We start from the raw sequence: 27,995 nt of genomic DNA, 5'->3' as shown, positions 1-27,995 counted from the left end.
GGGTGGCAGCTGTGGCTCCCTTTATCCTGCCTTTCTGATTTTGAAGCCACGGGTTGCCCTACCATTCTGACCCTGTGCCAGGGTGTGGTCCTAGGATTGTGGCAAAGAGAGGAAGAGAGGGAGGGGTGGGAGAAGATCCTGACCTTGGTGAATTCCAGAACCTGCCTGGGTGCTAGTCTTGCTTCCATATGTGGGTTGGGAATAATATGGGAGCCTCCCCCTTTGCCTGAGTGGCACCTATAGGGGTGCCCTGGGAGATCAGAACCCAGAGCTTCCAGAGGGGGCCAGTGAGACCCCAGAGACTCCAGAAGAACCATCACTAGGAGAAGGGAAGGGGAGAGTTTGCAGTGTTTCTGCAACACACTGAAGACAGAGCACTACCGGGCAGTTGGGGGTGAGAGCACAAAGGGCAACCTGTCCCACTAGTACTCAGAGAGTCTGGGCAGCACCCACAAGAAAACAAAAACCAAAACCGCACCTCAGAAGAGAGGACCCTCAGACACTGCCCTTGCATTGGAACACAGAAGGCCTTGGGACCCTCTGGGTGCTCAACATCTCCTCTGGGAAATGTATCTGTAACTTCCAAGCTAAGCTCAGACCCCTCTCCTCCAGGGGCAAAGTGGGTTCTGCTGCGAGCTGCTCGCTTTGCAGATTTCCTTTCCCGCCTGGATCACCGCTGAAGACTTGCGTCAGTGTGTCTGATAGAATTCTGTCTACCCTTGTACTGGGAGCCCCACCGGGAGAGGGATGTGCCTTTGGGACTTTCTCGGGTGTCCCCAGCGCCTAGCCCAATGCCCAGGCACAGAGTAGACGCTGGATATGTATCTGCTGCATGAATGCACCAATCAATGAACGCCTTTGGATACCTCCAAGCCGATCACAGGTCTGGGATTCATCCTGTTGGCCCAGTGTGAATGCTGCCTTCTTGGGGAAGCCCTCCAGGGAAGCCCACGGTTTAGACGTCACATCGCATTCTCCACTGCCCACCTCCAGGGCTCTCGGTCCTCCCCCGAACCCACCCCACTCGGAGTGGCATTAGTGCAGGGCGGTGGACTTGCTGGGCTGTGTGTGTCCCACCCTCTGCATCCCGGGCAGGAGCAGCCAACTGTTCACCTGGGGGCGGAGGGGCGTGGGGGGGGGACGGCGGAGGAGAATGAAAGAGTGAGTCTACCAGGCTTAGGCTGAGAGGCCGAGGCAGTCCAGGGAGTGGGGGTCGAAGGCGGCTAGCGGACGGGGCGGGCCAGGCTGGCTGTCTTCCCCTTTGCCCTTCGACCCAGGAAGCCGCTCACACCCGGCGGACACGCTCGGCCGCCCTATTGCTCAGTCCCGGCCCACCCCCGCCCCCCCGGGGACTGCTCCTCACCCTGCTCGGCCTCCACCCCCACCCCAACTTCCCGCTCCAACGGCCCGGGAGAGGCGGGAGCAGGCCTGAGAGTGGCGCAATGACACTCCACACCAAGGGTCATTTGCTCTTTTTCCCCCTCTGTGGCTAATTTATTTTAGAACCTGGGGAGGAGAGGGGCGGGGCCGGGCCGGGCGGGTAGAGAGGAGGGGCAGGGCGAGCCCAGGGGAGGTGGGGGCGGGGCGGGGACGAGGAGGGGAGGGCGGGGAAGCAGCCGGGGTGGAGAGGGCCGGGGAAGGGGCGGGAGTTGGGGGGAAGGGAGGGGCACGAGGGGAGGGGAGGAGCAGGGAAAGGGGAGGGGAGCAAAGGCCTGCGAGGGAGGGCGCTGGGGGCGGGCGAGGGGAGGCGGGGGTGGGGGTGGGGGTCCTGCCTGCGGGGGTAGCCGGGGCGGCCCCTTGTCCGGCCACCCCCACTGCCCAGTCCCGCTCCCGCCCGCGGCGGCCGCAGCAGCCGCAGCAGTAGCGGCTCCAGGATGGTGAGCGCCGCTGCCCCCCAGTCCCGGCCTGTCGCCCCCGGCCCGCGCCCCAGCCCCGGGGCCGGACGCCCCCCCAGACCGCGCACACTCACCTAGGACCCGGCCGGGATGCCGAGGTACGGGGCCGCGGGCCCGGCGGGGGCAGGCACGAGAGCGCGCGGGCGGGCCGGGGTCAGGGGGTGGTGACCGTTCGTTCGGTCGGGGTGTCCGGAGCTTTGTCCGCGGGCGCGGGGCAGTGCGAGGGCCGGAGAGGGCGGGGGCTGCGGGGCGCGGGGTTCAACGAGGCGGGGGTCGAAGGGCAAGGCCAGCGAGAGACCCCGGCGGGTGCGTGGGAGCCGAGGGTCACTTCCCGGGGGGAGGGGGCGGGCAGAGAAGGGGCTCTCCTCTCCGCAGCCGACGGGCACCCTGTTCGCCGCCCCCTTTGGTGCGGAGGCTGCAGCAGTAGCGAGCAGCAGGCTCTGGGGGGAGCCTGCGGGATTGGGGGTGGGGAACCAGAATTTGCGGGTTCGGGTCCCAGAAGGATCCAGTGTCCGGAGCCCGAGGGCCGGCCCGAGGCCCCTCCCACTCCGTCAGGTCTTTGTCCAGCGGCCCCTGTGTGTGAGGGAGGGGGGTGGGGACTGGGTTCCAGGCCCGGAGATTCCCCCGCATCGTGACGGGGCAGTGACAGGAGACTGAAGCCACTTCGGGCCCTGCGGGTCCTGCGTCGCTCACGCCCAACCCCTGCCTTTCTTCTCTTCTGGCCCGGGAGAGCATAGCCCCCATCTCAGAGTCAGGGTGTTGCAGGAAGCAACTTACCTTCACCCGTGCGCTACAGGCTGCGAGGGTGACCCTCTGAGCTCCCGGCCCTCTCTCACGAGAGCCCTTTAAACTTCCCCACTCCAAGAGCCCTCTCTTGGTCTGTCTACACAGAGATTCCCTTGCTAAGGAACCCGCTCGATAGAGGGTCCTCCGCTAGGGTTGGGCACACAGTAGGTGCTCAGCAAATGTAGGCCCCCTTCTCGGCCCCTGGGCGGAGGAGGCCTGGGAAGGGGTCTGCGCGGGGGCGAGTGTAAGTGGCCTGGAGTCTGCGTCCAGAGGCAGCCAGGAGCCCAGAGCGCAGCGGTGGGTGGACGGGTGGGTGGGCTGTTAAAGGGACGGTCACTAAATCAGGATTAGGCCGTGGGGCTGTCAGGCTGCCAGGCCCTGTCTCCATGGATACCTAATTTGGAGGAGAATAGAGGACGGAAGAATGTTTGTGTTGTCGTCCGCGCGGGCTGCCGCGGCTGAGCGGACTCCAGCCCTCGGCCAGGCAGCGAGGAATGGGGATCCGTTTCGAAGCCCACTCTGGGCTTCCGCGGGGCGGGAGAACTTCTCGGTTCTCGGGGCCCAGAGCCTTCCCTGTGGAGTCGCTGGAGTGGGCCAGGTGATGCAGTGGTCCAAAGAATTCTGACCCTGCACAGGGGAGCCCCAGACCCTTCCAGAGTCCAACCTGAACCCCTGTGCCTCGTCCTGGAAGCGGCCGGGCTGGGGTTCCTCAGAGCCCCCATCCCGGAGCTCCTAGCCGGGAGCAAGCGCCGTCCTCCGCTGCGCTGTGACCCCGGAGGACGGACGCGCTGCGCGGCTCGTGGCTGAGCGCCGCGGGGACCCAGCCGCACGCCGGTACCCGGCGGCCGCCGGAGCGGCTGGGCAGGGGGCGGGACGGGACTTACTGGGGTGGGCGAGAAAGGGGCGGGGCCTGCCGGCCAGCTTCGCTCCACCGGGTGACAGGCCTCGTAAATCCCCCTCTCCCGTATTTAACGCCATTTCATTTATTTCCACTTGATTCCACTGGTGTCCTCAGCAACCACCCCTGTAAGGAGCGACCTTCGTGCCCTCCCGGTAATATCTTCTCGGGGGAAAGCCCTCTTGCGCCAAAGGGAATTAGCTCTGTGGGGCAGCGGAGTTGCTCCGGGGGAGGCCCAATAACCCCCACTTTTCAGGGGGACCCCCGTCTCCTCAGGAGAAAAAGAGGAGGGCTGAGAGACACAGGGATGAGTTTGACCTCCGAGGGCCTGCGGGATTTTCGGGCTGTGGTGTAAGGGTGGACTGGGCTGGGCTGAGGATCCCATGAGTGGACAATTCCACTATGCTGACTGGAGCGGGGCGGGAGAGGGACTAGACTGGAGTGTGTTGTTCTCAGAGCCCTTTCCTGCCTTCCCCCTGGTCATCCATGGCCACAGCTTTTTATGGAGCAAGAATCCCCTCCCCTCCCCTCCCCTGCTTGGGCTGCAGCTTTATTGCTGAGACCTCAGACTCTCTCCACGCAATTTCACGCCTCTCTGCCTTTGCTCTGGCTGTTCCCTCAGCCAAATGCTTTCCCATTGTCCCTGTCTCTCCACAACCTCCACATTCTTCAAGGCCCGACTGGGATGCCACACTTCCTCCATATACCCTCTTCAGAGCCCGCAGCTCTTGTCACTTGCTCCTCTCTACATGTTCTCCTAACCCTGCACCTGTGCCTCCTGTCAGCCTCTGAGGCTCAGTCCACACTAGGCTTTTCCTCCTGGAGGACAGGGGTGGAGCATACACTTCCCCACGCCCCGTCCCCACTGGGGACGCCTGGCACCTTGTGGGTGCTCCATAAATATTTGTTGGGTGAATAAAAGGGGTTTTGTAAGGGCAACCTGCAAAACATGGCATCTGGACACTTCCAGGCAAATAACTGTGCTCCTGGGTGGGGGGAGACCCCTGGGTGGGTCTCTTCCTCCTCCTCATTTGCTGACCCTCCCCCATCCCCAAGTCGGGGAGGACTTTGCCCCTTCCTTTCCCCACAGACCAGCATTCTTTCCCTGCCATTATCATCCTGTTAAACAGAGAGGCCAGTCAGGATCCATATGGATCACATTAACAATTGCTTATTATCTGGGCCAAGACTGCCCCCACTCTCCACCCCCAGCTCCTACTGCTGCAGTTGCTGGACCCTTAGGAGCCCAGCCTTCCCGCCTCCCCCTCCCCCCACCTCTGTCAGCCAGGGATCACAGGGGACAGGCTGGTCTCCCTTGCTCTCCCTATGCCTTCTAGCAGAAGTTTGCTTCTTCTTGACTTGGCTGGCAGCTAATGACTCCTCCACCTGATTTAATGAAAACCAGGTTCTTTGTGGGAGCATGGCTCAGTGAGGTTCCAGGGGCACTGTGGAGAGAGGTGGACCTGAGGCCGGGTACACCTGTGGTCCACAATACCGAGAGCCTCTGCCTTCCTGTGGACAGAGGCTGTGGGCTGGGGTAAGCCCCACTAGGCCGACCATGGGGTATACTGGTGCCTTCTGCCATCTCAGCCCTGGGCTGGCCCTCCTCCCTTTTTGGAGCTGGCAGGCTAGTGAGGAAGATCAAGGCAGGAGAGACCCTACAAGGCTATGTGGGTCCCAAGCCTTATGCTGCAGTCAAAGAAGCAAGAAATCTTGAGTTTTCCAGAGTGGCTGCTGAGGTTGGCCTTGAAGGATGAGGAGTGGAGTTTATGTTTAAATGCATGTAGCCCAAGAATACTAGAAATGGGAGGGGTCTTCAAGATTACCCAGTCCTGGGTCCATAACTTTTTGTTGATTTACAGACCCCCTCAAAAGCCATCCCCAGAAAAATGCACTTCCATCACTTGATACTAGACTTTGCCTTCTGCTTTAGAGGGTTCTTGGACCCCATGACACCCATGGGAACCCTACATCAAGAAACCCTCACCCCAATCCAGACCCCCCCTGAAGTGCTGAGAGTGGAGTGAGGCCTGCAGCCCAGCACTCCTGCCCTCCACTTGGTGCTGTCTCCATGGAAGGTGGGCAGGGTGAGCCAAGAGACCAGGGGTATCGGACGGAGCTGCTGGGCCAGCCTTTGCGTGGGAAAGGTTCACACTGCCTGGGTCGGGGTATGGGCTAGTCACCTCTGAATGTGTCACCTGGAGAGAGGAGGTCCAGGAGTTGTTTTGTTTTAGGACCCACTCATCCCCAGGAACAAGGATGAGTGGCAAGAGAGTCTAGCTCTTCTCTTGAGTGACTTGATGAGTCATAGCTAATATTTATTTACACAGTGCTTATTAAATATTCTATATCTCATCTGAGAAATGGTACTAATCACGGTGCCCTCCTCATAAACGTTATCATGAGGATTAAATGAGTCAGGAGCTAGAGGCCCTGAGTCCCAGTCTTGAAGGACTGTGGGCCTGTGAGGGCCTGGTCAGAAATGCAGGGGACAGGGCTTCCCTGGTGGCGCAGTGGTTGAGCGTCTGCCTGCCGATGCAGGGGACACGGGTTCGTGCCCCGGTCCGGGAAGATCCCACATGCCATGGAGCGGCTGGGCCCGTGAGCCATGGCCGCTGAGCCTGCGCGTCCGGAGCCTGCACTCCGCAATGGGAGAGGCCACAGCAGTGAGAGGCCCACGTACCGCAAAAAAAAAAAAAAAAAAAAAAAAAAAAAGAAATGCAGGGGACAGTGCTCAGGGCTATACAGATCTTCCTTGACTTACGATGGGGTCATGTCCTGATAAAACCATCGTAAGTTAAAATTATTGTAAGTCAAAAACAGTTAATACACCTAGCCTACTGAACATCATAGCTTAGCCTAGCCTACCTTACAGGTGCCCAGAAAACTTCCGTTAGCTTACAGTTGGGCAAAATCATCAAACACAAAGCGTATTTTATAATAAAGTGTTCAATATCTCATGTAAGTTATTGAAGACTGTACCGAAAGTGAAAAACAGAATGGTTTAATGGGTGCAAAATGGTTGTTTTGTATCAGTTGTTTACCCTCGTGACGGCATGGCTGACTGGGAGCTGCGGCTCACTGCCACTGCCCAGCCTACTGCATATTGATCGCTAGCCTGGGAAAAGATCAACATTCACAAATCAAAGTACGGCTTCTACTGAATGCGTATCACACCACTGTAAAGTCAAAAAGTTGTAAGTCAAACCACTGTGAGTTGGGACCATCTGTGATTGCTGTCGATGCTGACAGTTTCCTGCTTGGGCCAGCCAAGGAGAAGGGATTGCAGTGGGAACCATCCAGGTGCCTGGCTCTCTTTTCCTTTAGTACGGAGGCGTGGACAGTCAGCCTTTGCAATTCACCTTGGGGACTGGTGGTGGGGTGGGGTGTTCTCAGTGAATGGTAGCCATAGGCAGTGGCCTCCGACCAAACTCCGTAGGCCCCAATCCCACTTTATGATGACCAATCATGTCCCCCACCCGAGGGGCCAAGCCCTGGGCTGCAATGACCCTGCCCCTAATCAGGTCTAATTGCCCTGGACAAGTCACATACTCTGTTTGTGTCTCTATGTCTTCCTCTGCAAAATGGGGGTAAGAACACTGGTGAGTGAGTTCATAGGTGATAGAGGTGTTGGTTTCACATAGTGTGTCCTTGTCTCTGAAGTACATGCCTACCTATGGTGACCTACTTGGTGATTCGGTACCCACTGCAGAGAACCAACTCCCAGCGTAGGAGCAAGGAGAAAAAGGAGACGTGTGTGAAAGTTCTGGCCCAGGGCAGGGCTTGCCCAGGCCATCTATGAAGCTCTCTCCAAAGTAGAGTCAGGGCAGGATTGGGGGCTCAGGAGGTAGGTGAGAGGGGAGCCAGCTTGGCTACCTCTGGAATCCGGGAGGTGGAAGCTGCCTCCCCTCACTGCCTGGCAGATTGAAGCCACCTGATCCCCTGCCCAGTGCTGGAATTAATCAATCAGGGATGGATGGGAAGATGTGGCAAAGAGGCTGCATTTTATTCTAACAAACCTGGGTCGAGCACCTGCTGGGTCCTGGCACTGTGCCAGGTCCTGGGCGTATCTCAGCCAGGTTCCAGATGGTGCCCAGGGCCGGGACTCCTGGGCCCTTGAGACTCCCCACACACTCCCCGGTCACCTACATACCAGCCCCTGAGTGGGACTTTCCTGCCTCGGATCTTCCATAACAACCCTCAGCTTCCCATGTGGCCTGGAAGGAGCAGATCCCATCCTTAGCTCTGGCGCTCTTTCCTTTGCTGCAGGCACCCACGTAAAGCACTGCTACACTCACCTCACACTCAGCAGGGCCCTGAGCCAGGCCCAGATACTTTATCTGGGCAGGCTTTCATCCAACAAGCATTATTTCTGATGTGGTCCCACTTTCCAGGAGCTTACAAGACAGTCAAGGACCAGCGAATAGGCAAAAGAACAGGCTAAGCTTTCAGAACCGCTCTCCTTGTTTTCCCTGCGTAGGAGGGAGCCTCCGATAGGCGCTTGAGCTGGGGCGCGGTGGACAGGACCCAGGATGGGATGGAGAGGAGAGACTTGGGAAAAGACCACTTCCTTCACAGCAGGGCCTTGCATCTTCGGGCAGAGTCCCGAGGAGACTTCTTTTTCCCGAGGGAGGCTGTTCATAGGTGACAGAGGCCCTAATTCGGGCTCTTCCTCTCCTCTCTGCAATTTTTCTGGGTCATCCCCACTTACATGTCTAATAGGCACTGCAAACCCAGCAAGTCTAAAAACTGAACTCCTGACCACCCCACCCCGATGAGGCAGCTCCATCTTTGTGACAGTGGGAATTAGGAAACTGGGAGAGTCCACCTGCTGCTGACTGGCCTGTTGGGCCCTTGGATGCTCGAGAGTCTGGGGTGTTTTTTCTTCTTTCCAGGCCAGTGGGGAAAGAAAACTGGCGAGATTCGGGTTATACTGCAAAAAGACACCTCCCCCTGCCTCATGTTCTCGCACATCTACCCGGTCTACCTGGAGGTTTCTGTTGGGGCAGAGGGCCTCCAGGGGGACTTTGGCCACCAGGGGTGATCACACCTCCCACCCAGCTCCTCAGAGAGACAGCAGTCATTGGTGGCCAGACGCTCACCCCTCTAGGAAGGGGCTCCTTTTCCAGGTGGCCTGTGTTCTATGTGGGATGGCCATTCTCCTGTCACCAGCTTCCATACTGTAGCCCTCTTGGGTCAGAGTTTTGGGGTTTGAGCCCCTTATTGGGAAAGATGGAGCTGCCTCATCGGGGTGGGGTTGGTCAGGAGTTCAGTTTTTAGACTTGTTGGGTTTGCAGTGCCTATTAGACATGTAAGTGGGGATGATCCAGAAAAATTGCAGAGAGGAGAGGAAGAGCCCATCAACTTGCCCAAGAGTGCCCCTCCCTGTAGACAGCCTCTCATGTTGAATGCCTCTACTGATGGGGAGCTTATCACTTCCAGAGACAACCTTCATGTTCTCAGACAGCTAACATTAAGCCAAAAGTCTTTCACGGCAGATTCGCCTCATTCAAGGATGGGGTGGGGGGGGAGCTGAGGGCCTGCACAGAGCTGCCACCCAGCACCATGTCCTAGCTTGGTGACTTCGACAAGTTAACTATGCTTCAGTTTCCTCCTCTGTAACATGGGAGTAACAATCATACTTCCTTCCTGGGGTTATTGTGAGGATTACATGAGCTCATGTGCTTACAGCAGTGCTTGGCACATGTGCTGGGGTCCCAGATCAGAGCAGACAGGAGTTGCTGTGGTTGTTTGGGTTTTGCCTAGCACCATCCCCCCCCCCATTTCTCTTTCTGTTCCTGTGGCCCCGCAGGTGTAGGGGGCCACCCCCTCGAGGACAGCCCTGCCCACTCACGCCCAGGTAGACCGGCCAGGCTGCATAGCTGGAGTTACTCAGCTCGGCTCCCCCAGGGCTGGGAAGGGAGTAGGAGGGGGCAGAGGCAGCCGCTGGGGAAGCCTGGGTAGGCTGCCTGGGCCTGCGCCCTTACCTCTGCTCTGCTCTGGCCCTGTGCGGGGTGTCTCTCACATACCCCTATGCACAGGGAGGGGGGTATTTTGGGGCCCGGGAACATAGGATCACACAGACTTTAAAGCTTAAGCCTTCTGGAGGTCACATGCCACCCAGACTGACTCAAGTCAACCTTGGATCTTAAGCTTGGCTGGGGGGAAGGGGGTGGGGTCTGAGAGGGGGCCTTTGTCTCTTGGGCTAAACCACCCGTGATCTGTGATCCCGGAGGAGCTCATGAATAGAGTTGTATTCCAGTGTTATTAATTCCCTTTGTAGCCCCGTGTATTGAATATTTTAAAAATTCTACCCCCTCCCCAGGTTTATTAAGGTATAATTGACAAAGTAGTCCCATGTATTATTTGTTTCTTAATTGAGGTATAATTGACATATAACATTAGTTTCAGGTGTACAACATAATGATTTGATTTTCGTATATAGTATGAAATGGTCACCACAATAAGTCTAGCTAACATCTGTCACGATATATAGTTACACCTTTTTTTTCTCTTGTGTATTTTTATCTTATGCACTGACAGATACTTTTGAGAACAGGCCACAGGTTTACTAGATCGCACAAGGGGCCTACGACTGAACACTGCTCAAGAGCCCTGACCTCCTCCCCCTCCCACAGCCATGCAGGGCCAAGTCCCAAGGGGCGAAGGGCCCCAGATGCAGATCCACGAGGAGACAGGCACTAGGAGGGTCTCACCCAGCCCTGGCGAGCAGGGCTGCCCAAACTGGCCAGTAACCCCAGTGACCACAGCCTCCTCCACCAGTGCCCGCTGCTGTCCGCACTCGGTGTTGAGAAGCCGAGGGCTCCCCAAGATTCCCAGGGACAGGAAAAGTGTGGCTCGGGATGAAGTTGGGTCTGGCACAGCGGGTTCTCAAGAGGGACCTGAAGGGGCATGCGACATTATCTGGGCATTTTCTAAGTTGGACAGAGGGCAGAGAGGGGGCAGGGCCCTGGGGCTCCTCCTTCTATTGGCAGAGGAGGAGTGGGTGAGAGGTGCTCCAGGACACAGGGCAGCAGGGCCAGGGGTCAGGCAGGACGTCCAGGGAAGCCACGGTCTGGAACTCAGTTCCCCCCACAGTCCCACCCAGCAGTCGAGAGGGGCAGGACAGGGGCCTTACACTGCAGGGTGATGCCTCCACTCTGGGGCCCAGCTTGGAAACTTCCCTGCTCTCCTAGGGGTCTCTCAAGCACATTGGATCCTTTTGGCGCCAAAGAGTCTCCCCGACCCCGCCTTTTTCAGGCTGAAGTGCCTGGCCAGCCCTCTTGGGAACCAAGTCAGAGCCAGGCCTGGTGTCTTGCCCCAGCCCCTGGCTCCCTCCAGCCACTATTTTTTTTTTTTTTTTTCCTCCAGCCACTCTTGAGAGTACCACCCTTCCTTCACTGCCCTCATGCCAGCCTGGGGGGCATGCTGGGACATGCTGGTTCCCCCATTTCACACCGGAGGAAACAGAGAGGTTGAGACACTTGCCCCACATCTCAGAGGCTGACCCACTCCCTGCATCATCTGAGCCCTAGGAAGGAGGTGGGACTGTGACCTCCAGATGGACCCCTGGGCTTGCCAGGGTCGGCTCAGAGACCCCCAGCCCCAGGTCAGTCTTCAGACACCTGCCTAACTGAAGTCACCAGTGAGTCCAGGCTACATTTGAGGGTCCCTGGGAGCAGCCAGTGAAGGTGAGGAAAGGAGGAAGAAGGGAAGGAGTGTGTCCTGCTGTCCAGTGGGCTCGCACCATAAACCCCTCCTAGCAGTCTGTTGGGGGGACTCAATGACGTCATGGAGATCAAGCTCCGGGCCCAGGAGGCAATGGCCTCTGGGAGATAGCAGCCTGACCCACCAAGCCCTCTGGAAAGCATGAACATAGGGTGAGCCCTCACTCCCTTTCTGTCCTGTCCCAGGGCCCAGCAGTTAAAGCCCCCACTAACCTGCTCCAACACAGCTCAGGTAGTGAGAAGAGGGCGTAGTAGGGTGGGCTGTGCTGCCCTTAACGCAGTTACCAGCCCCGAAGACTCGCTTTACTTGGCCTTGATGAAAATTCTACTTGTTCAGTAGGGCCACTCTCAAGCAGGCATGGAGAGAAGCCAATCAGCTTTGCTAACTTTCATTGAGGGCCGAGTGGCTGATAGCCCAGAACCTCCCAGACCTGTAGGTAGTTTAAAAGAGGATGCCTGTTAACCAGAATGGTTTTCTGTTACTGAAATTTCAGGCAGCCTAAATAAAGCAAACAAAATCGAGGTAGGTAGAGACAAATTGAGTTTTCTTTGGAAGAAGGGGTAAGGGTGATAACTAGGCCAGTTCTCCCTACCTGCTGTCTCCAGGGAGATAGATGAGTTGGGGATAGGTAACCCGTATACCTTGCCCTGTGTTTCTGGATATCTTCCCAGCCTGCGGAAGGGGTGAGATTGTGTGGCTGGAAGGAGAGGGCTTAGAGCATCTCCCAGCAGCTACAGCCACCAGGATGAGGGTCAAGACAAAACATGGAGGGGCTGTCGGAAAGAAGGAAGTGGGCAGGAGAGCAGGGCTTCAGAGCTGGAAAAGTGATTAGCAGCTCTGATGAGGCTGATGTCAGCCCCTGCAGCCCCGGGGCAGCACAGGAGAGAAAAAGAGCTGTCATTCATAGAGGGCAGACCTGATGAGTCCCACCAAAGGCAGCCAGATCACAGTGGGTACAGGCAGGTCCCCAAGCCCTGGGAATGGATGTGCCTCATGGGGGTTGGGGATGGGACTGAGTCTGCAGATAAAGCGTTGGCTGCCTGTGTCCTGGCTCTGGCACCCCAGGACCTTCTGCAAGAGAGGGGAAAGCCCAGGAGCCATGCCCAAGTTCCTAGGGGAGTAGATGGTCCGTTTGATCAGTGAGTGTGTAAATTGGGATTTTATGGATCGCTTATTCACTGCTGGAGCTGGGGCCCCCAAATTCCTCTGTGCCCCAGAATGCTTAATTTAGTCCTGAGCTTTCCCCTGGGAGAGGAGGGAGGACAGCTCCCCACAGGCCCCCCTCCCCTCCTGCTGTGTCTCCTCCCAAGGCCCCAGGCTTTGTCATTGCAGGTTGAGCGGTTCAAATGTGCTAATACACTCCCTGGGGGCCGCTGGGCAGTGAGACTTACCCTTCAGTGCTGTGATTGGCTAGAAAGACCATGGGAGGGAGTTCATGGCAGCAGCTGGCAGTGTGTGTGTGTGTGTGTGTGTGTGTGCATGCACGCGCGAGCGCGCACACGCTCTGTGCGCCTGTTTGGGGGGATTTGGGGGGGGCTGTCCATCCTGCTCAGACCACTGGGCAGAGACAAAGGATCTTCATCTAGCCTGCAAGGAGGATTAAGTCCAGAATAAGCCACATCCCTACCTGGTCAAGCTGGTTAGGGAGCCCACCTGTCCATCTTTACATCCTCTTATTACCTCTTGACGTGGTGGGACTTATTCAATGTGCGCTGAATGGATGGATGGATGAGTGACCACATGACTGACTGCATTTTTAACTGGGGTTGTGTCGGCTAGAATAATCCAGCGTCTACAGATTCCTAAATCTCCCCCTAAGATTCCTAAGTACTCCGCGCCCCCGCCACCTTCTCTCACTGCTGACACAAGGGCGGGCATGAAGGACTGGCCAGGCCACAGGGGACACAGCTGTGACCCCCAGACTCTGTTGCACTGGAGAGTGCTTTCACAGTGATCACGTTTTTCCCTGCCGGCCCCCATCTGTCCATGGGATTTGATGAGGATGAGGATGGTAGGTGAGGGGGGATGGGTGTTAAGCAGCTGATGGGGGAGGGAAGGAGGCACAGACTGAAGGGCCAGATGACAAACTGCCCTGTCCTACTGTCCTCTCCTCTTCAGCGTGCCCCTCTGCTGGTGGCAGGCGGGACAGGCTGGGCTGGCGGGGAGTGGTGGGTTCAGCTCATCTGCCCTCCCTCCCTGGCTCCTGGGGAAGCTGAAGTCCTGAGGAACGGAATCCGAGTCCTAGGGATGTCTTACCTGGAGACCCTAAGACGTGAGACTCCATTCAAGTTCAAGAGAAAGCGGCAGAGGCTCCAGCTGTAGTGGGAAGCACCCCGGCTGCAGAAGCAAGTCCTGGCTGGGATGAGAGCAGCACTGTCCCATGGAACTTTCTGCAGTGATGGGGACGCTCTGTGTCTGCACTGACCATGCAGGTGCCACTACCGCATGTGACTAGTGAGAGCTTGGAGTGTGGCTAGTGCTGTCGAGGAAATTCCTTTAATTGAATTTCACTTTAATAATACATTTTTTATTTTTAAATAATTAATAAGTGATTTAATTTTAAATAATTAGTACATTTTAATGAATTTAAATAGCTCCCTGTGGCTAGCAGCTGCCATGTGGGCAGCACAGGATTAGAGGCTGTGTCCAGAGGTGGAAGCCAGGCTCTTGGGTGCAGATCCCTTCCTGCCTGTGTGACCTTAGGCGGGGTTCTTCACAGCGTGCGGTGCCCCCTCCCCAGTCTGTCAGAGCACCCCAGCCCCAGTGTGGTGGGTGGCCCTTAAGAGGTCCTGGCCGGTGAGGGGGCCCAATACCCAGGGACAGACCAACAGCCCAGGGTGGGAAAGGAGTGGCTGTATAGAGCTCTAGACTTTGAAGCATCTTAGAACTTCCTTGGGGTGTCAGTCCTAGAAGGCTTTCTGGAAGAGGGGGTGGGGAGCAGGCTTGGGGTGGAGCTGTGCCTGAGAGCCTAGCCCTGATGGGGCCCTGTGTTTGGCACCCAGGCACCTTGGCCAAGGCTGAGATAGGGAGGGGCTGGCAGGATGGGCTGAGAATCTCAGCTTCCCCTCTTTCTAGCTGTTGTGACCTTGGGAGAATCACTCCCCCTTCTCGGAGCCTCCATTTCCTCTTCTGTAAAATGGGGAGAATATGTTTATCTATCAGGGAAGTCGTGAGGATGAAACTGAATGGTAATTATTCAAGTTCTCTGCAAGCACTAGAAGCCTGGGAGAAAGGGAAGGTTTATCCTCAAGGGTGCTCGGCCCCTGGCCTGGCCTCTCAAGACGACAACAGATGGTCACAGCTTGTCTGTGGCCCTGACCGCGGACACAAGCAGGGATTTCTGCACTCTCCCCTCCCCCCAGCGCGTGTGCACACACACAGCCCAGATGGGGGCTGCTTGGCCAGCCTCCTGCTGTTTGGCATTTGACATATGAGGAGTCTAGGGCCAGAGCACACCCCACGCCCCCTGCCACCCCCATCTCAGAGAGGAGCCAGACTGGCGGGGAGGCCTTACTACCTTGAGGAAGCAGGATCCCAAGGGCCCTGATCTCTTTACCATGTGTCCGGTGGCCTTTGATGGGAATTCCATTGCCCCTTTTGTCCTCTCCCAGGGGCCTGGCTGGAGGAAGAGAGGAGGAGGAAGATTTTTGGGGGAAAAAGAAAAAAAATAAAAAAATAAGAAGGCCAGGTGGGGTCCCTGGGAGCCTGGGTGTCCCTCAGCTCCAGCCAGATCAGGGCTGGGTATGTCCTCTGGTGTTCACAGACACGGATTCCCCTTCCAGGCAATCCCTCCCCATCCACTCCTGAAGTAATTCCCTGGCTTTGCCTCTTGCCACCCTCAACAGCTCATGTGGGCTCAAATTCAGTCACCTGGATTTTTTTTCTTTATTTGGACACAGAAGCACTTTCAAGCCTCTTTGCTCATCCATCCATCCACTCGACAGAGTCTGTTAAGAACTTACTGTGCTCTAGGTACTGTCCTAGGTGCTTGGGATATGACAGTGACCAAAACCAAGTACCTGCTTTCATGTAACTTGCCAGTGGGTACAAGAAGATAAGGCAACAAGCAGGTCATATTATGATGAGTGCTACAGAGGACATCAGGTTGGGGGGGTCAGGATCTGATGAGGTGACAGTTGAGCAGAGGCCTGGAGTGAGTGAAGGTGTGAGCTGTGCAGAGATCTGGGGAAAGAGTGTCTCAGGCACAGAGTGCAGCAAGGCCAGGGCCTCTGAGGTGGGAGCAAAGCCAGTGTGCGGGGAGCAAGTGAGGAAGCCAGTGTGACTGGAGGGGAGGCGCCAGGGGACAGTGGTGGGAGGGGAGGCCTGGAGGTGAGGGGAAGCTAATCAGTGGGATGAGGTCGGCTACTAGGAGGACTCTGGCTTTTATTCCCAGTGAGATAGGAGCCTCTGGAAGCTTCTGGGCAGAAGAATGACATGCTCAGACATGTTTTCAAAGGTCCTGTGGCTACTGCGTTGCGGCTAGAGAGTGGGGGACGACAGTGGACATGGGGCGGGGAGAATGGGAGGCTGCTGCCGTGCTCTGGGTAAGAGATGTCGCCAGAGTGGTGAGAGGTGGCTGCAGTTTGGATAGATTTGGAAGCCGGGGCGAGTCTGATTTGCTGGTCGGAGGTGCGAAAGAGAGAAGTTAGAGGTGACCCCAAGGTTTCTGGCCTGAGCACCTAGAAGGGATGAGGCTGCCATTTCCTGAGGTGGGGAAGACCCAGGGTGGGAGTAGTGGGTGGTGGGTAGGTCGGGGGTGGGTGAGAAAGTCCGAAGTTTGCTTTTTGGACATGTCAATTGTGTCCATTAAACATTTAAGCGGGGAGGGGTCAGGAAGAAGGTTGACTATGCCAGCGAGGTGTGCATGGGGTGGAACTAGGCTGGAGAATCCTCAGTGTACAGCCGATGGTCAAGGCCGTGAGCCTGGATGGGGTCTCCAAGGAATGAATGTGGAGAGAAGGCTCCAAGGACTGAGCCCTGGGCTCAGCAAGGCTCAGAGGGGAGGGGTGAAAGGAGGGTCTGAAAGAGGTGGAGGAGGAGAGGGGGCGGGGCGCCCAGTAGAGAAGCTTCAGGAAGGAGGGGGGGATCGGCTGAGTCCAATGCCGCTGAGCTGAGGACTGGCCATCTGACTGACTGTCAGACTTAACAACGTGCACACAGACATCTGGAACGCCGGGCGTGCAAGCCTGGATGGAGGGCGTTCAAGAGAGAATGGGAGGGGAGGAATCAGAACTTGTCGTATAGGCATCTTTTAAACTCTTTCTTGTTTTTGTTTTGTTTTTTATTTTGGTAAAAAGCAAGCAGAGTGCAATAGGATGTAGTTGGAAGGGGACCAAGAGATCCTCTTGAGCTCCCCCGACCCCAAGATGGGAAAAGGAGCAGCATGTTTGTGGGCTGATGAGGATGACCCAGTAGAGGGGGAAACTGGTCATGCAGGAGACGGGAGACTTGAGGGAACACAGTCCCTGGGCATTGAAAGGGGATGGGATCCAGGCGCAAGAGGAAGAACGGCCTGTGTTCTTATTGCCAGGAGGGACTCTCTCCAGCTCTCTCCAAAAGGCAAGGGGTCAGTTAGGGCTGGAGTGGCCAAGGAGGATGCGTGAAGGAGGAAGGACCTGCCGTGGGCCTTGAAAGATGGGAAAGAGCTAGTTGGCACAGGGAGAGCTTTCCAGTGAGTGGACCTGGGTGAGCAAAGCCCTGTAGGCTGGAATGAGCAGGGCTGTTTTCCAGGTTTCTTTTGGCTCCGACCATTCCCACCTCCTGGCATGTGACCCCTTCCTCATCTCCCTATGGCTCTCCCTTCCCCCTTCCCCAGCTCCAGTTCTCCACCATTTTTCCAGCCAAGGAGTGAGTTTAGGGACATGGAGGGGAGTGTTGAGATCTGCTGGGTGGACCCCTGCTCTCCTCCGGGCTGTGCTCCTCCATCTGTATCCTTGCCTTACCAGAGCCTGTGGAGGTGGGAGAACACTGGCCAGAAGGAGGAGGCCCTCTTTCTGACCTTGGGCAAGCAGGACCTCCTCCCTGGGACTCAGTTTTATCATCTGTAAATACTATCTACTTAGGTGGGGTGTTGGGTGGTGAGTGATGACACGGATGTGCCAGCACTCCCTGCTCAGCTCGGCTGCGAACACACCCCAGTGCTTTCTGTCTGCAGAGACCCATTTTAGGTGCTGCTCTGATTCCCCACCGAAAATAGGCTCCACTGCCTCCCAACTGCCAGTGTTAATTCTTTTCTTTTCTTTCTTGCTCTTTCATTCTTTCCTCCTCTTTCTTTCTCTTCCTTCCCTTCTTTCTTTCTCTTTCCATGCCTCTTCCTTTCCTTTCTCTTCTCTTCTTTCCTATTGCCATAACCTCTTTCACCTTATCTTCCCTGTGAGATGGTAGAGTTGCAAGGACGGGTTTGATCCAGTTTTGCCCCTGTGACAGCTGCTGCTCAGTGGCTGGCACTCTGAAGGTATATGGAAGTGTTTGCTGGCTGGACGGAAACAACACAGTGAACCTGAAGAAAGTGGGCTGCGGCCCTTGTGGCGCAGAGTTTTGTAGCTGCCTCTCTGGCCTCTTCCGGTTCATCCCCTAAACACTTATTGAGCCCTACCCACGCTAGGCCCTGTGTCTAGGGCGGGGTGCTGGGGGTCCAGCTGTGCTGGGGGAACAGCTTCCTAGATGGTGGGTGCAAGGGCTGAGGCAGGTGACCTGTCCTGTCCTCCAGAGGCTCCCGGGTGCCCTCCCGCTCCTCTCTTGCAGTAACTGGGGGTTGGCACGAGGGGGCAGGGCCCAGTGGATGGGGGAACCGTCCCCTTCAAGCTCTGCCAGGCAGCCGGAGACCCCCGGGGCATCAGTTGTGAGTGAGAGACAAAAAGCCTGGGACAAAAGGCCTGTGGGAGCCGTGGTGAATAGATTAATGAGATTTCCATACGAGGCCCAACAATGGGATTCTCCACTCCAGCCCCTTTGTCCCAGGCTGAGATAATGGAGCCCGAGGAGCGGGCTCAGGAGGGTGACATCGGCCCTTCTCCATCCAGGCCTGGAGCCATCACACAGCTGCCCCTCCTTCCTGCCCCACCCCCAGCCCTGTGGGTCAGGGAATTCTGAACCAGAGAACTTCTGTGAGATGGGGAGGGCGTGTTAGGGGCCCCCTTAGGGAGTCGGAGGGGGTTGTTGACACCGCATGGTTGGGGTCCCTTCCCACCTCAGCCTGTATAAAATTCATTTAAAGGGTTCCTAGTGACAGCAAGTTTGCTATCCATCATCTACACCATCTCATTTGACAGCTGAAGAAAGTGAGGCTGGGAGAGGTTAGGTGTCTTGCCCGTGGTCACACAGGGACAGCTCAGGGTGTCTGCTGCCTCTTGATGTCAGAGTGAGGGTGGAGGCGTGTGTGAGGGAGAAACACACTCCTCCTGCGTGTCCCCCTTTCTCTCACACTGCTTCACTTCCAGCACCAGACCTGTGGGTTTTCCACACACCAGCCAGTTCTGGGACACCAGCTGGGGGGTCCTACACATTTAACTCAATTCTGACACAATCTGCTGGAGGTAGCGGCAGCTCCCACGGGTTAAGGGCCCAGTCCTACAAGACTGCCCCGTTCAGATGCCAAATCATGGGTCTGGGCTGTTACCTGTGCTTCTGACCAGTGGGGTGTAAATCAGAGGTTCCCACGACCCCCTCCTCCAGTTCGATTAATTTGCTAGAGTTGCTCACGGAGCTCAAGAAACCAGTTTACTTACTAGATTACTGGTTTATTATAAAAGGATTTAAGTCAGGAACAGCGGGATGGAAGAGATGCATAAGGCAGGTATATGGGAAGATGCATGGAGCTTCCATGCCCTTTCCCAGCAGCCACCCTCCCAGCACCTCCACGTGTTCACCAACCCAGAAGCTCTCCCAACCCCGTCCTCTGGGGTTTTTGTGGAGGCCTCTTGCACAGCCAACAGTGATTAAGCCGCTGGCCACTGGCGATGGAGCTCAATCTCCAGCCCCTCTCCTTTCCCTGGGAGGTGGGGTGGGGGGCGCTGAAAGTGCCAACCCTCTAAGTATGGCTGCTTCCCCTCACAACCAGCCTTCATCCTTAGGTTTCCTAGGAGCTTACCAAAAATCACCTCATTAACATAAACTCAGGTGTGGTTGAAAGGGGCATGTTAGGAATCACAGGACACCAATTTCATCTTTATTGCTCTGAAGCTATTTCAGGAACTCGGACAAGAGACCAAATATTATAATGAAAGATGCTCCCGTCACTCTTATGCTTAGGAAATTCCAAGGGTCTGGGGAGCTGTGAGTCAGGAACAGTGGATGAAGACTAAATATTGGGCTGGCCAAAAAGTTCGTTCGGGCTTTTCGGTACGACGTTACAGAAAAATCCGAACGCATTTTTTGGCCAACCCATATATATTTCTTATCGTGAATCACACTATCACAGCCTGTGTCAGACCTGATGCACGGAGTGTCCTGGGCCTGGTCCACGGGGATCGGAGAGGCCCACGAGGACTGAAATCAGTGCATTGAGTGCCTTGGCCATTGTAAAGGCCCAATCACTTCCCTCTTTGATCCTGGAAGCCTTCCTACAAATGAGGGGAGGGTTTTATAGAATTCTTTCCTCCCCCTCCATCCAGCAATTCTTTCTGTTACTATTTATTGACCACCTGTGAGTTTGAAGGACTGCACTCTGTGTGTGGAGTCAAGTGGAGTTCCAGCCTCCAAGGGTCTGCAGAGAAAGAATTGCTTCAGGAGCCTGACCTCCTTTGCTCCCCAAAGGGTGCAGTTTCAAAAAGTGGCGTTTTCTCCACAGAGTCCCAGCCACCCCCAGCGAAGGCCACACACCCAAATAAGGAACTGTCTGCCCAGCCTACAGTTAACTTGGGATCCCCCAGGGGGAGGTGCTTCCAACTGCAGGTTTGAAGGGTAAGCATACAGCACTTGAAGCATAGCCACATTCCCAGGTAAACACCAAAACACGTTTCCTTAGGGCCAAGGAAATGAGCCTTGGTGGAGGCTCTGTCATGGCCTCAGGCTCTTCTCTCTCTGTGAGTACCAAGGGCTAGACCAGGGAGATAGTGCAGCCAAGAGGTCAGGGCCTGGGCCCTGTAGTTAGACTGCTGGGGTCTGAGTCCTGCTCCCCTAGGTAACAGCTGTGTGACCTTAGGGGTGTATTAATCTCTCTGTACCTCAGTCTCTTCATCTGCCAAATGGGGATGATGACAATAGTATTTCTCATTGGGCTGTTGTGAGGGCTACACAAGACAGTGCGTAAAGCACAGAGAAGGGGCTGGCTCTGCCCCCAGTGGGTGCAGAGAGGAAATGGCATAAGGACCAGTCTGTCATATCAGAGCTGGAACATTCTTCACATTCCCCCAACCCCAAGGGGAAGTGACTTGTTCGGATTCACTCAGCAAGGTTGGGCCACTGCTCAGGTTCCTAACTGTACCATTTATCATTCTACTTTATATCCGACTGTGTACTTAGGTTATCTTTTTAAATCCTCATGGCCATTCTGCAAGGCATATGTTATGCCCTTTAACAGATGGAGAAATTGAGCTTCAGTGAGGTTAGACAGCCTGCTCAGGCTCACACCATAAGTGTTCGAGCCTGGATTCAAACCCAGGTCTCTCTGATTCAACACCCATACATACCTTCCCCCGAGTCCCCCAGGCCTTCCATCATGTGTAGCTCAGCTGATGTAGGGACTGCAGTGTGCCCTATGAACCTGGGAAGGAGGTGGAGTCCCCCTCCAAGGGAGATCCCTCCAGCTCCCGCGGGAGGCTGACTAGCAGGAGATTGGGCGGGCCACAGGCAGGCCCCACCTCCCCGTGTGAGAGGAGAGGGCTGTAACTGGCCTGAGGGTGAGGGCAGGGAGGCAGCATGCTCTATCCTGCTATCACTGCAGGCAGAGTGATGCTTGAGCGCAGGATGAAGGAGAAGGGCAAGAGAAGGGCTGGTAGTTAGTGGGGGACTTAGGGTAAAGGAAGTCTTTTTGAAAATGGGAAAGAATTAAGCTTGCTGTGGGGATGGAGCCAGGCCTTGGTAGTGGGGAAGAATAGTTAATTCATGGGGCAAGGTCCCAGCCTGGGCCAGGTGGGGTCACGGGTTGGGGTGGAGGGACACTCAGGCCGCCTGGCCTGCAAAATGGATGCAGATGTAGATAAAGGTGAAAACGGAAGGCCAGAGGTGAGGGAGACGTGCCCCTGGCAAAAATGGAAGAGAACGGCCTGGAGCGGAAGGCCAGTATCTGAGGGGATTGAGGGTAGAGACAGTCTCCAGGTGGGTGGCATGAGCTGTGGTGGACAAGGGCCCCCTTGGGTAGGGGCTAGGACAGCCTGGAAGGGGCTGAGCCCGGAGCAGATGAGATAGACAGGTGTGGAGCTGGGAGGACAGGTTTGGAGGGCCAGAGGTAGTGAGTTCCTGGAGTCCACAATGGCTGAGGTGGAGTGGTTCAATGCGGACCAGGGCCCGAGTGCTTGCTCTGGAGTGGGGACCTGAGTGAAGACTGCTGCAGGCCAGGGCAGGAGCTCGCTGAGGGGCAGGGAGGATACCGCATGACAAGGAGGAGCAGCGGATCTGGCGGTGGGTGAGGGGAAATGCGTGTGAACAAGTCCAGACCCAGAGCCTTTCTTGCTGTGTCTATGTATGTCCTTCTGGGAGGGGCCACCCTTTTCTCCCAGCATGCCCAGTTTAATAAGTTCAGGGAAAGTGCTCTCATCAAGTTCAAATCTCTTTTCCCTATATTAAGGAGCCAAAGCTCCTTATCTATATTCACAGATAATAGTGAATTAAAAAAAAAAACAGGTTTGGGGGGCTACGTCATAATACAATTTTTGCATGTGTATAACTGATGTTACCACATGTGACCCTGCAAGCAGAACCACTTGGGATTACCCCTTTGACAATAGGTAAAGCCTCTGTTCTTCGGAGACCCCTCAGTAGGAGCTGCATATCTGCATCCCCCAGACCTCACCCTCAGTTCTGCTGTCTCTGGTCTGCTCTCTTGCCATAATGGGTGGCCAGGATCACCTCTCAGATGGAGGCGAAACAAATCTAAGAACTTCTCTTTTAAAGATTTAGTATCCGTGGCTCATGCCTTCCCTAGGGCAGCGGGGATGAGAGTAAATAGTTTTATTTTCAAAGACTGTCGTCACCCACTGACATCAGGTTACAGCCGTAAGAGGTGATACAGTCAGGCTGCTGCATGTCAGGGCAACTGTGGAGAGCCTGAGAAATGGTCTGATTACTTTCAGCCTCTTCTACCACTCCCCCCACATATACCCACTTGCAAGGCTCCAGGGACCCAACAGTTCTTGGTGCTCCCTCTAGGCTTACAGCGTATGGTTATGTAGGTTGTGCACTGCACAGGAGCCCTACTTCTAAAGGGGCACAGTTCACATCATAGACGTGGTAGATGTGTAGATTTATTATGACGATTTTCCAGAAGGTGGCAGTAAGGCATCTTGAAGGAGGGAAGAGGGCATATGAACTATTCAGCCCTGGCTTTCTCAACGCACTGTGCTCTGCATCTTTAAGGGGGCTGGAACCCTCTAGCTGGTCGTCAGTTTTGGCCTCTCACCCTTCAAGGTCCAGCAAAGATACCCCTCCCTGGTGAGGCCTTCTCAACTAGGCATGGCATGTTCCCCTGAGCCCTAGACCTCTGGGCACCACCTCTCTTTTCCCACCTCATAAAGGATGTTGTCTGTCTCCTCCACCTGGTTGAACCATCATATTCACCTTTCAACCTGCCCCCATGCCCAGCGCAGCTCTTAGTATGTGCTCAATAAAAATTTTTTAAAAAAATTTTATTTATTTATGGCTGCGTTGGGTCTTTGTTGCTGCACGCAGGCTTTCTCTAGTTACAGCGAGTGGGGGCTACTCTTTGTTGCGGTGCGCGGGCTTCTCATCCCGGTGGCTTCTCTTGTTGCGGAGCACGGCCTCTAGGGTGCGCGGGCTTCAGTAGTTGTGGCGTGCAGGCTTAGTTGCTCCGCGGCATGTGGGATCTTCCCGGACCAGGGCTCGAACCCGTGTCCCCTGCATTGGCAGGCAGATTCTTAACCACTGCACCACCAGGGAAGTCCCTCGATAAAATTTTGTTGAAGAAAGAATTTTGAACCTGTAAGGTTAACTTGTCTTATCAAAAGCTTAGGTTTGAAAAATAATCATCAGCAAAAATCTTCTCTGGCATGTCATGGGCCCATTTAGTCTTTGAGATGTTATCCTCGGATCAGGCCAACCAATTGGAGCCATATGCCTGGAGAGTGCTGTTCCCCAGGCCTTGAATCCCTTTTACCAGTGTGGCCCATGCCTGGACTGGTGCTGAGGGACAGTGTACAAAACAGCTGTGTTAACACTTCTGCCGTGTTTACGGCACGGCCACTGAAGAGGCCACTTTTATTACATCTCACAGGTCGGCTTCCTGAGGTCCATGAAAAAAAGTTCCGTGATCTCTATGCCAGGAGCATTTTTGCTTCTTTTGAGTATGATGGTGTTTTTTTTCTTTACTTTGCAAGATGAGTTATTTGGTTCCTGGGAAGCTCCGAGACAAACCTGTGACCCACTTTCTATCATGTGCGCTAACTTCGCACTGCTGTGAACTAACTTTGTCCCATCTTCTCTAGAAGACATATATGTCTTTTCTAAACAAACTTTTTGTACTGTGGTGTAACATTCTGTGAACGAGGCAGGTGGCAGCACCTGCTCTTTGCACACAGTCGTCATGGGCAGAATTGGGTCTGGAACCCAGGTGCTCTAACTTCATCAGGTAGAGACTACAAGAAGCCAATTAGAAAGGAAGTGAGTGCTTCTGGGTCAGCCTCTGGGGTTTCCCAGGGACGATATGGTGCTGCCACTGACACTGGCATCCCTCACTTCAGGCCCAAGGGGAGCCCCTGGAGCCTCAGGGAAGGCTAAGGTGAACAGAGCACTTAGGACTATCAGACTGCTAGGCCACCGCTAGGCCAGGGGCCTCTGCACAACCCCAGCGCCTCTGTAGCGCCTACAGCACATGGTGGGTGTGCAGCAAATATCTGTGACTGAATGAGCCCCACCTGGGTTTGACTTCCCAGGGCTGGGGGCGGGGGAAGGGGGGACTACCCATTGCCTGACCCTTCACTACAACAGGTCTAAAAGTAAGGACCATGTGTCCTAGAGGGCAGGGCTGGAGGGGTCAGGACAAAACAATAGTCGTTACCTAGAAGGTGAAGTTAGGGCCAAACATGTCATTTTCAAATCCATCTTGGATCTGCGGAAAGTATTTTCAGATAACTTAATTGTGGGACATGAGGGGCAAGTCAAATATGATGTTTTTGGTGCCAGAAGACAGCCTGGGGAGGGTGGAAAGGTGTAGGTGGATGCTGGGAAACCAGCCTGTCCCAAGCTAAGGTTTAAGAAGGTCAGCCTGTGGCTGGCAGTCGACGGGTTCTCAGAGGCTCTGCAGGGTCTCACTAGACTCTTCTCTCTCTTGCCTGAAGCTCTGTCGAAGATGCACTGGACACCGGAACACGCCCAGCCCCTCAACCAGTGGCCAGAGCAGCACCTGGACGTCTCCTCCACCACCCCGTCGCCGGCCCACAAGTTGGAGCTGCCCCCCGGAGGCCGCCAGCGCTGCCACTATGCTTGGGCACACGACGACATCTCTGCCCTCACTGCTTCCAACCTCCTCAAGCGCTACGCAGAGAAGTACTCGGGGGTCCTGGACTCGCCTTACGAGCGCCCCACCCTGGGCGGCTACGGCGACGCCGCCTTCCTCAACGGCGCCAAGGGGGACCCCGAGCCCTGGCCGGGGCCGGAGACCCCCTACCCTTTGGCCTCGCTCCACGAGGGCCTCCCGGGAACCAAGTCGGGCACTGGGGGCGGCTCCGGGGGCCTCGGGGGTTCCCCAGTTTTAGCCGGTAACCTGCCTGAACCCCTCTACGCCGGCAACGCGTGCGGGGGCCCGTCGGCGGCGCCCGAGTACGCGGCGGGCTACGGAGGGGGGTACCTGGCGCCCGGTTACTGTACGCAGACCGGCGCCGCGCTGCCCCCGCCTCCCTCGGCCGCGCTCCTGCAGCCCCCGCCCCCGCCAGGCTACGGCCCCTCTGGGCCTCTGTACAACTACCCAGCGGGTGGCTACGCCGCGCAGCCGGGCTACGGGACCCTCCCACCGCCGCCCGCCCCGCCCCCAGCCCCCTATCTAACCTCGGGCTTGGCGGCGCCCACGCCCCTGCCCACGCCCGCCCCGTCCCGGCCACCGCCCTCCTCCTACGGCTTCCAGGGGGCCTCGGAGGCTGGGGTGTCGCTGAAGCGCAAGGCGGCCGACGAAGGCGCCGAGGGCCGCTACCGCAAGTACGCCTTCGAGCCCACCAAGGCCCCGGCGGCCGACGGCGCCTCCTACCCCGCGGCGGACAACGGCGAGTGTCGGGGCAACGGGTTCCGGGCGAAGCCGCCGGGAGCGGCGGAGGAGGCATCAGGCAAGTACAGTGGCGGCGTCCCCCTCAAGGTCCTGGGCTCCCCCGTTTACGGCCCGCAACTCGAGCCCTTTGAGAAGTTTCCGGAGCGATCCCCGGCGCCGGCTCCCCGCGGGGGCTTCGCGGTGCCGTCGGGGGAGCCTCCCAAAGGTGTGGAGCCAGGGGCCCTGGAGCTGGTGACCAGCAAAATGGTGGACTGCGGGCCGCCGGTGCAGTGGGCGGACGTGGCGGGCCAGGGCGCGCTCAAGGCGGCGCTGGAGGAGGAGCTGGTGTGGCCCCTGTTGAGGCCGCCCGCCTACCCCGGCAGCCCGCGCCCGCCGCGGACCGTGCTGCTCTTTGGGCCGCGGGGCGCCGGCAAAGCGCTGCTGGGTCGCTGCCTCGCCACACAGCTGGGTGCCACGCTGCTGCGCCTGCGCGGAGCCACGCTGGCTGCGCCGGGTTCTGCCGAGGGCACGCGCCTCCTCCAGGCCGCCTTCGCGGCTGCGCGCTGCCGCCCGCCCGCGGTGCTCCTTATCAGCGAGCTGGACGCGCTGCTGTCGGCTCGGGAGGACAGCGCGACCGCCGCGGGCGCGCTGCAGGCGCCGCTCCTGGCCTGCCTGGACGGCGGCTGCGGCGCGGGAGCCGACGGCGTGCTGGTCGTGGGCACCACGTCGCGGCCCGCGGCCCTGGACGAGGCGACTCGCCGGCGCTTCGCTCTCCGCTTCTACGTGACGCTGCCCGACGGCCCGGCCCGCGGGCAGATCCTGCAGCGGGCGCTGGCCCAGCAAGGCTGCGCGCTGAGCGAGCGGGAGCTGGCGGCCCTGGTGCAGGGCACCCAGGGCTTCTCCGGGGGCGAGTTGGGGCAGCTGTGCCAGCAGGCGGCGGCCGGGGCGGGCCTCCCGGGGCTGCAGCGCCCCCTCTCCTACAAGGACTTGGAGGCGGCGCTGGCCAAGGTGGGCCCTAGGGCCTCGCCCAAGGAGCTGGACTCGTTCGTGGAGTGGGACAAAATGTACGGCTTCGGACACTGAAGGCGCTCCGTGAGGCCGCGGGAGCCGCCGCCCCCCTCCCCGCCCCTCTGTTTGGGAGGGACGTCTTTAATCCTACCGGGCTGGGGGGTGCGGAGTGAGGGATATGGGGTGGGGGAGAGAAGGGGGCTGCCGGTGGATGTTTTTTTTTCGTGGGAAGGAAAATGCTTCTGCTAGGCAGATAGATGCCGTATGCGCTGTGTACTCAGGTTTTTCCTATTTATTGTGGACGGGAAGCTCGCCATCTCCGCTCCGCGGACGGACGGCCCGGGGCCGAAGGAACTCCTGCTCTCTCGCCACAATCCTTTTGTCTCCTTGGTTTCTGCATGGCTCCCTCCCCCTCCTCCACTTCCCCCTCTCTCTGCGTTCGCGTAGTTTTCTTTCCCCGTCGCTTTGTCACTGACCATACCTCCTACCCCGCCCCCCCAACCCGCGCTGGTTCTGTTTCTCTTTTGCTCCTCCCTCCCCTCTCTCTCCATCTATCACCCTCTGTGCTTCTGTCTCCATCCCTTGCTCTCCAGCCTCTCTTGTCTCTTGGTCCCTCTCCCTGCCTTCTGTCCCTCACATTCAAAGACTGCAGTGTCCCTTTCAGGAGATCTGGAGGTCTAGGGGCTGAAGGGGAGGGGTAGGGAGTCCCCTCCCACCCCGTATCCATCACCCAGCTGAAGCCTTGGGTCTGTGGGAGTCAAGCAAAAAAAAAAAAAAAAAAAAGTAAAAACACCACCCAAAGAAGGGTTTTTTGTTTGTTTGTTTTTGAGGGGGGAAATCCCAGAAATGTAGCTTGTTTAATATTTTAGGCCTCTTATTTTTGTAAGATGTGTAGAATTTGCTGTTTTTCTTTTTCTTTTGACAACTCAGGAAGAAACTGACCTCAGAAAGAATGTTAGATTTTGGCTGCTCTCCTGTGTGTGTCCCCACCCAACCCTTCGCCCCCAGGGAAGCAAGTTCTCCCAGAAGACTCAGAAAGTGAGACCTTTCTGAGTGGGGAAGGGGAGAGGAAGACCCAGAGGCCACACTTAAACCCCTGTGCTTCTTGGGACAGAAGCAGAATGTAGTGCTAGGGCTTCCTGCTCAGGTCCAAGGTTGTAGGTGGGGGTGAGGGGGATTGGGTTGTGGAATTTGGGAGGAGGTAGGTCTTGTTCCCTTCCTGCTGGGCCCACCCCTCAGCTTAGTGGGGTGTTTTCTGTGGAGAGTTGGTTATCCAGAGTTGGGATGCCCTTGTCTACTGCCTGCCCCAGACCCAGAAAGTAGGCTGAGA

The 27,995-nt window shown here is 56.8% G+C and overlaps 2 protein-coding genes across 13 annotated transcripts in view; one reads left to right on the top strand and one right to left on the bottom strand.

Annotated features, from left to right (window-relative positions):
* Positions 1-3,455, bottom strand: part of ANKRD33 (ankyrin repeat domain 33) — a 44,133-nt gene extending 40,678 nt beyond the window's left edge. For 2 of the 12 annotated variants that reach the window (XM_067009317.1, XM_067009326.1), the window contains exon 1: positions 1,970-2,028. The gene's annotated coding sequence lies outside the window, so the exon portion shown is untranslated. Of the gene's footprint in view, positions 1-1,969 lie in introns of all 12 variants that reach the window. The other 10 variants (XM_067009321.1, XM_067009323.1, XM_067009327.1 and 7 more) reach the window with 9 other exon arrangements.
* FIGNL2 (fidgetin like 2) lies at positions 1,790-26,815 on the top strand. Its single transcript, XM_059082777.2, has 2 exons — positions 1,790-1,993; positions 24,759-26,815. Exon 2 carries the CDS (start codon positions 24,770-24,772, stop codon positions 26,738-26,740), a length of 1,971 nt encoding a protein of 656 aa, XP_058938760.1. The 5' UTR covers positions 1,790-1,993; positions 24,759-24,769; the 3' UTR covers positions 26,741-26,815.
* The last annotated feature ends 1,180 nt before the right edge of the window (positions 26,816-27,995 follow it).

Source organism: Kogia breviceps, chromosome 12 (genome assembly GCF_026419965.1).
Source record: "Kogia breviceps isolate mKogBre1 chromosome 12, mKogBre1 haplotype 1, whole genome shotgun sequence".
NCBI lineage: Eukaryota > Metazoa > Chordata > Mammalia > Artiodactyla > Physeteridae > Kogia > Kogia breviceps.
This window is presented reverse-complemented; position numbering and strand designations above follow the sequence as displayed.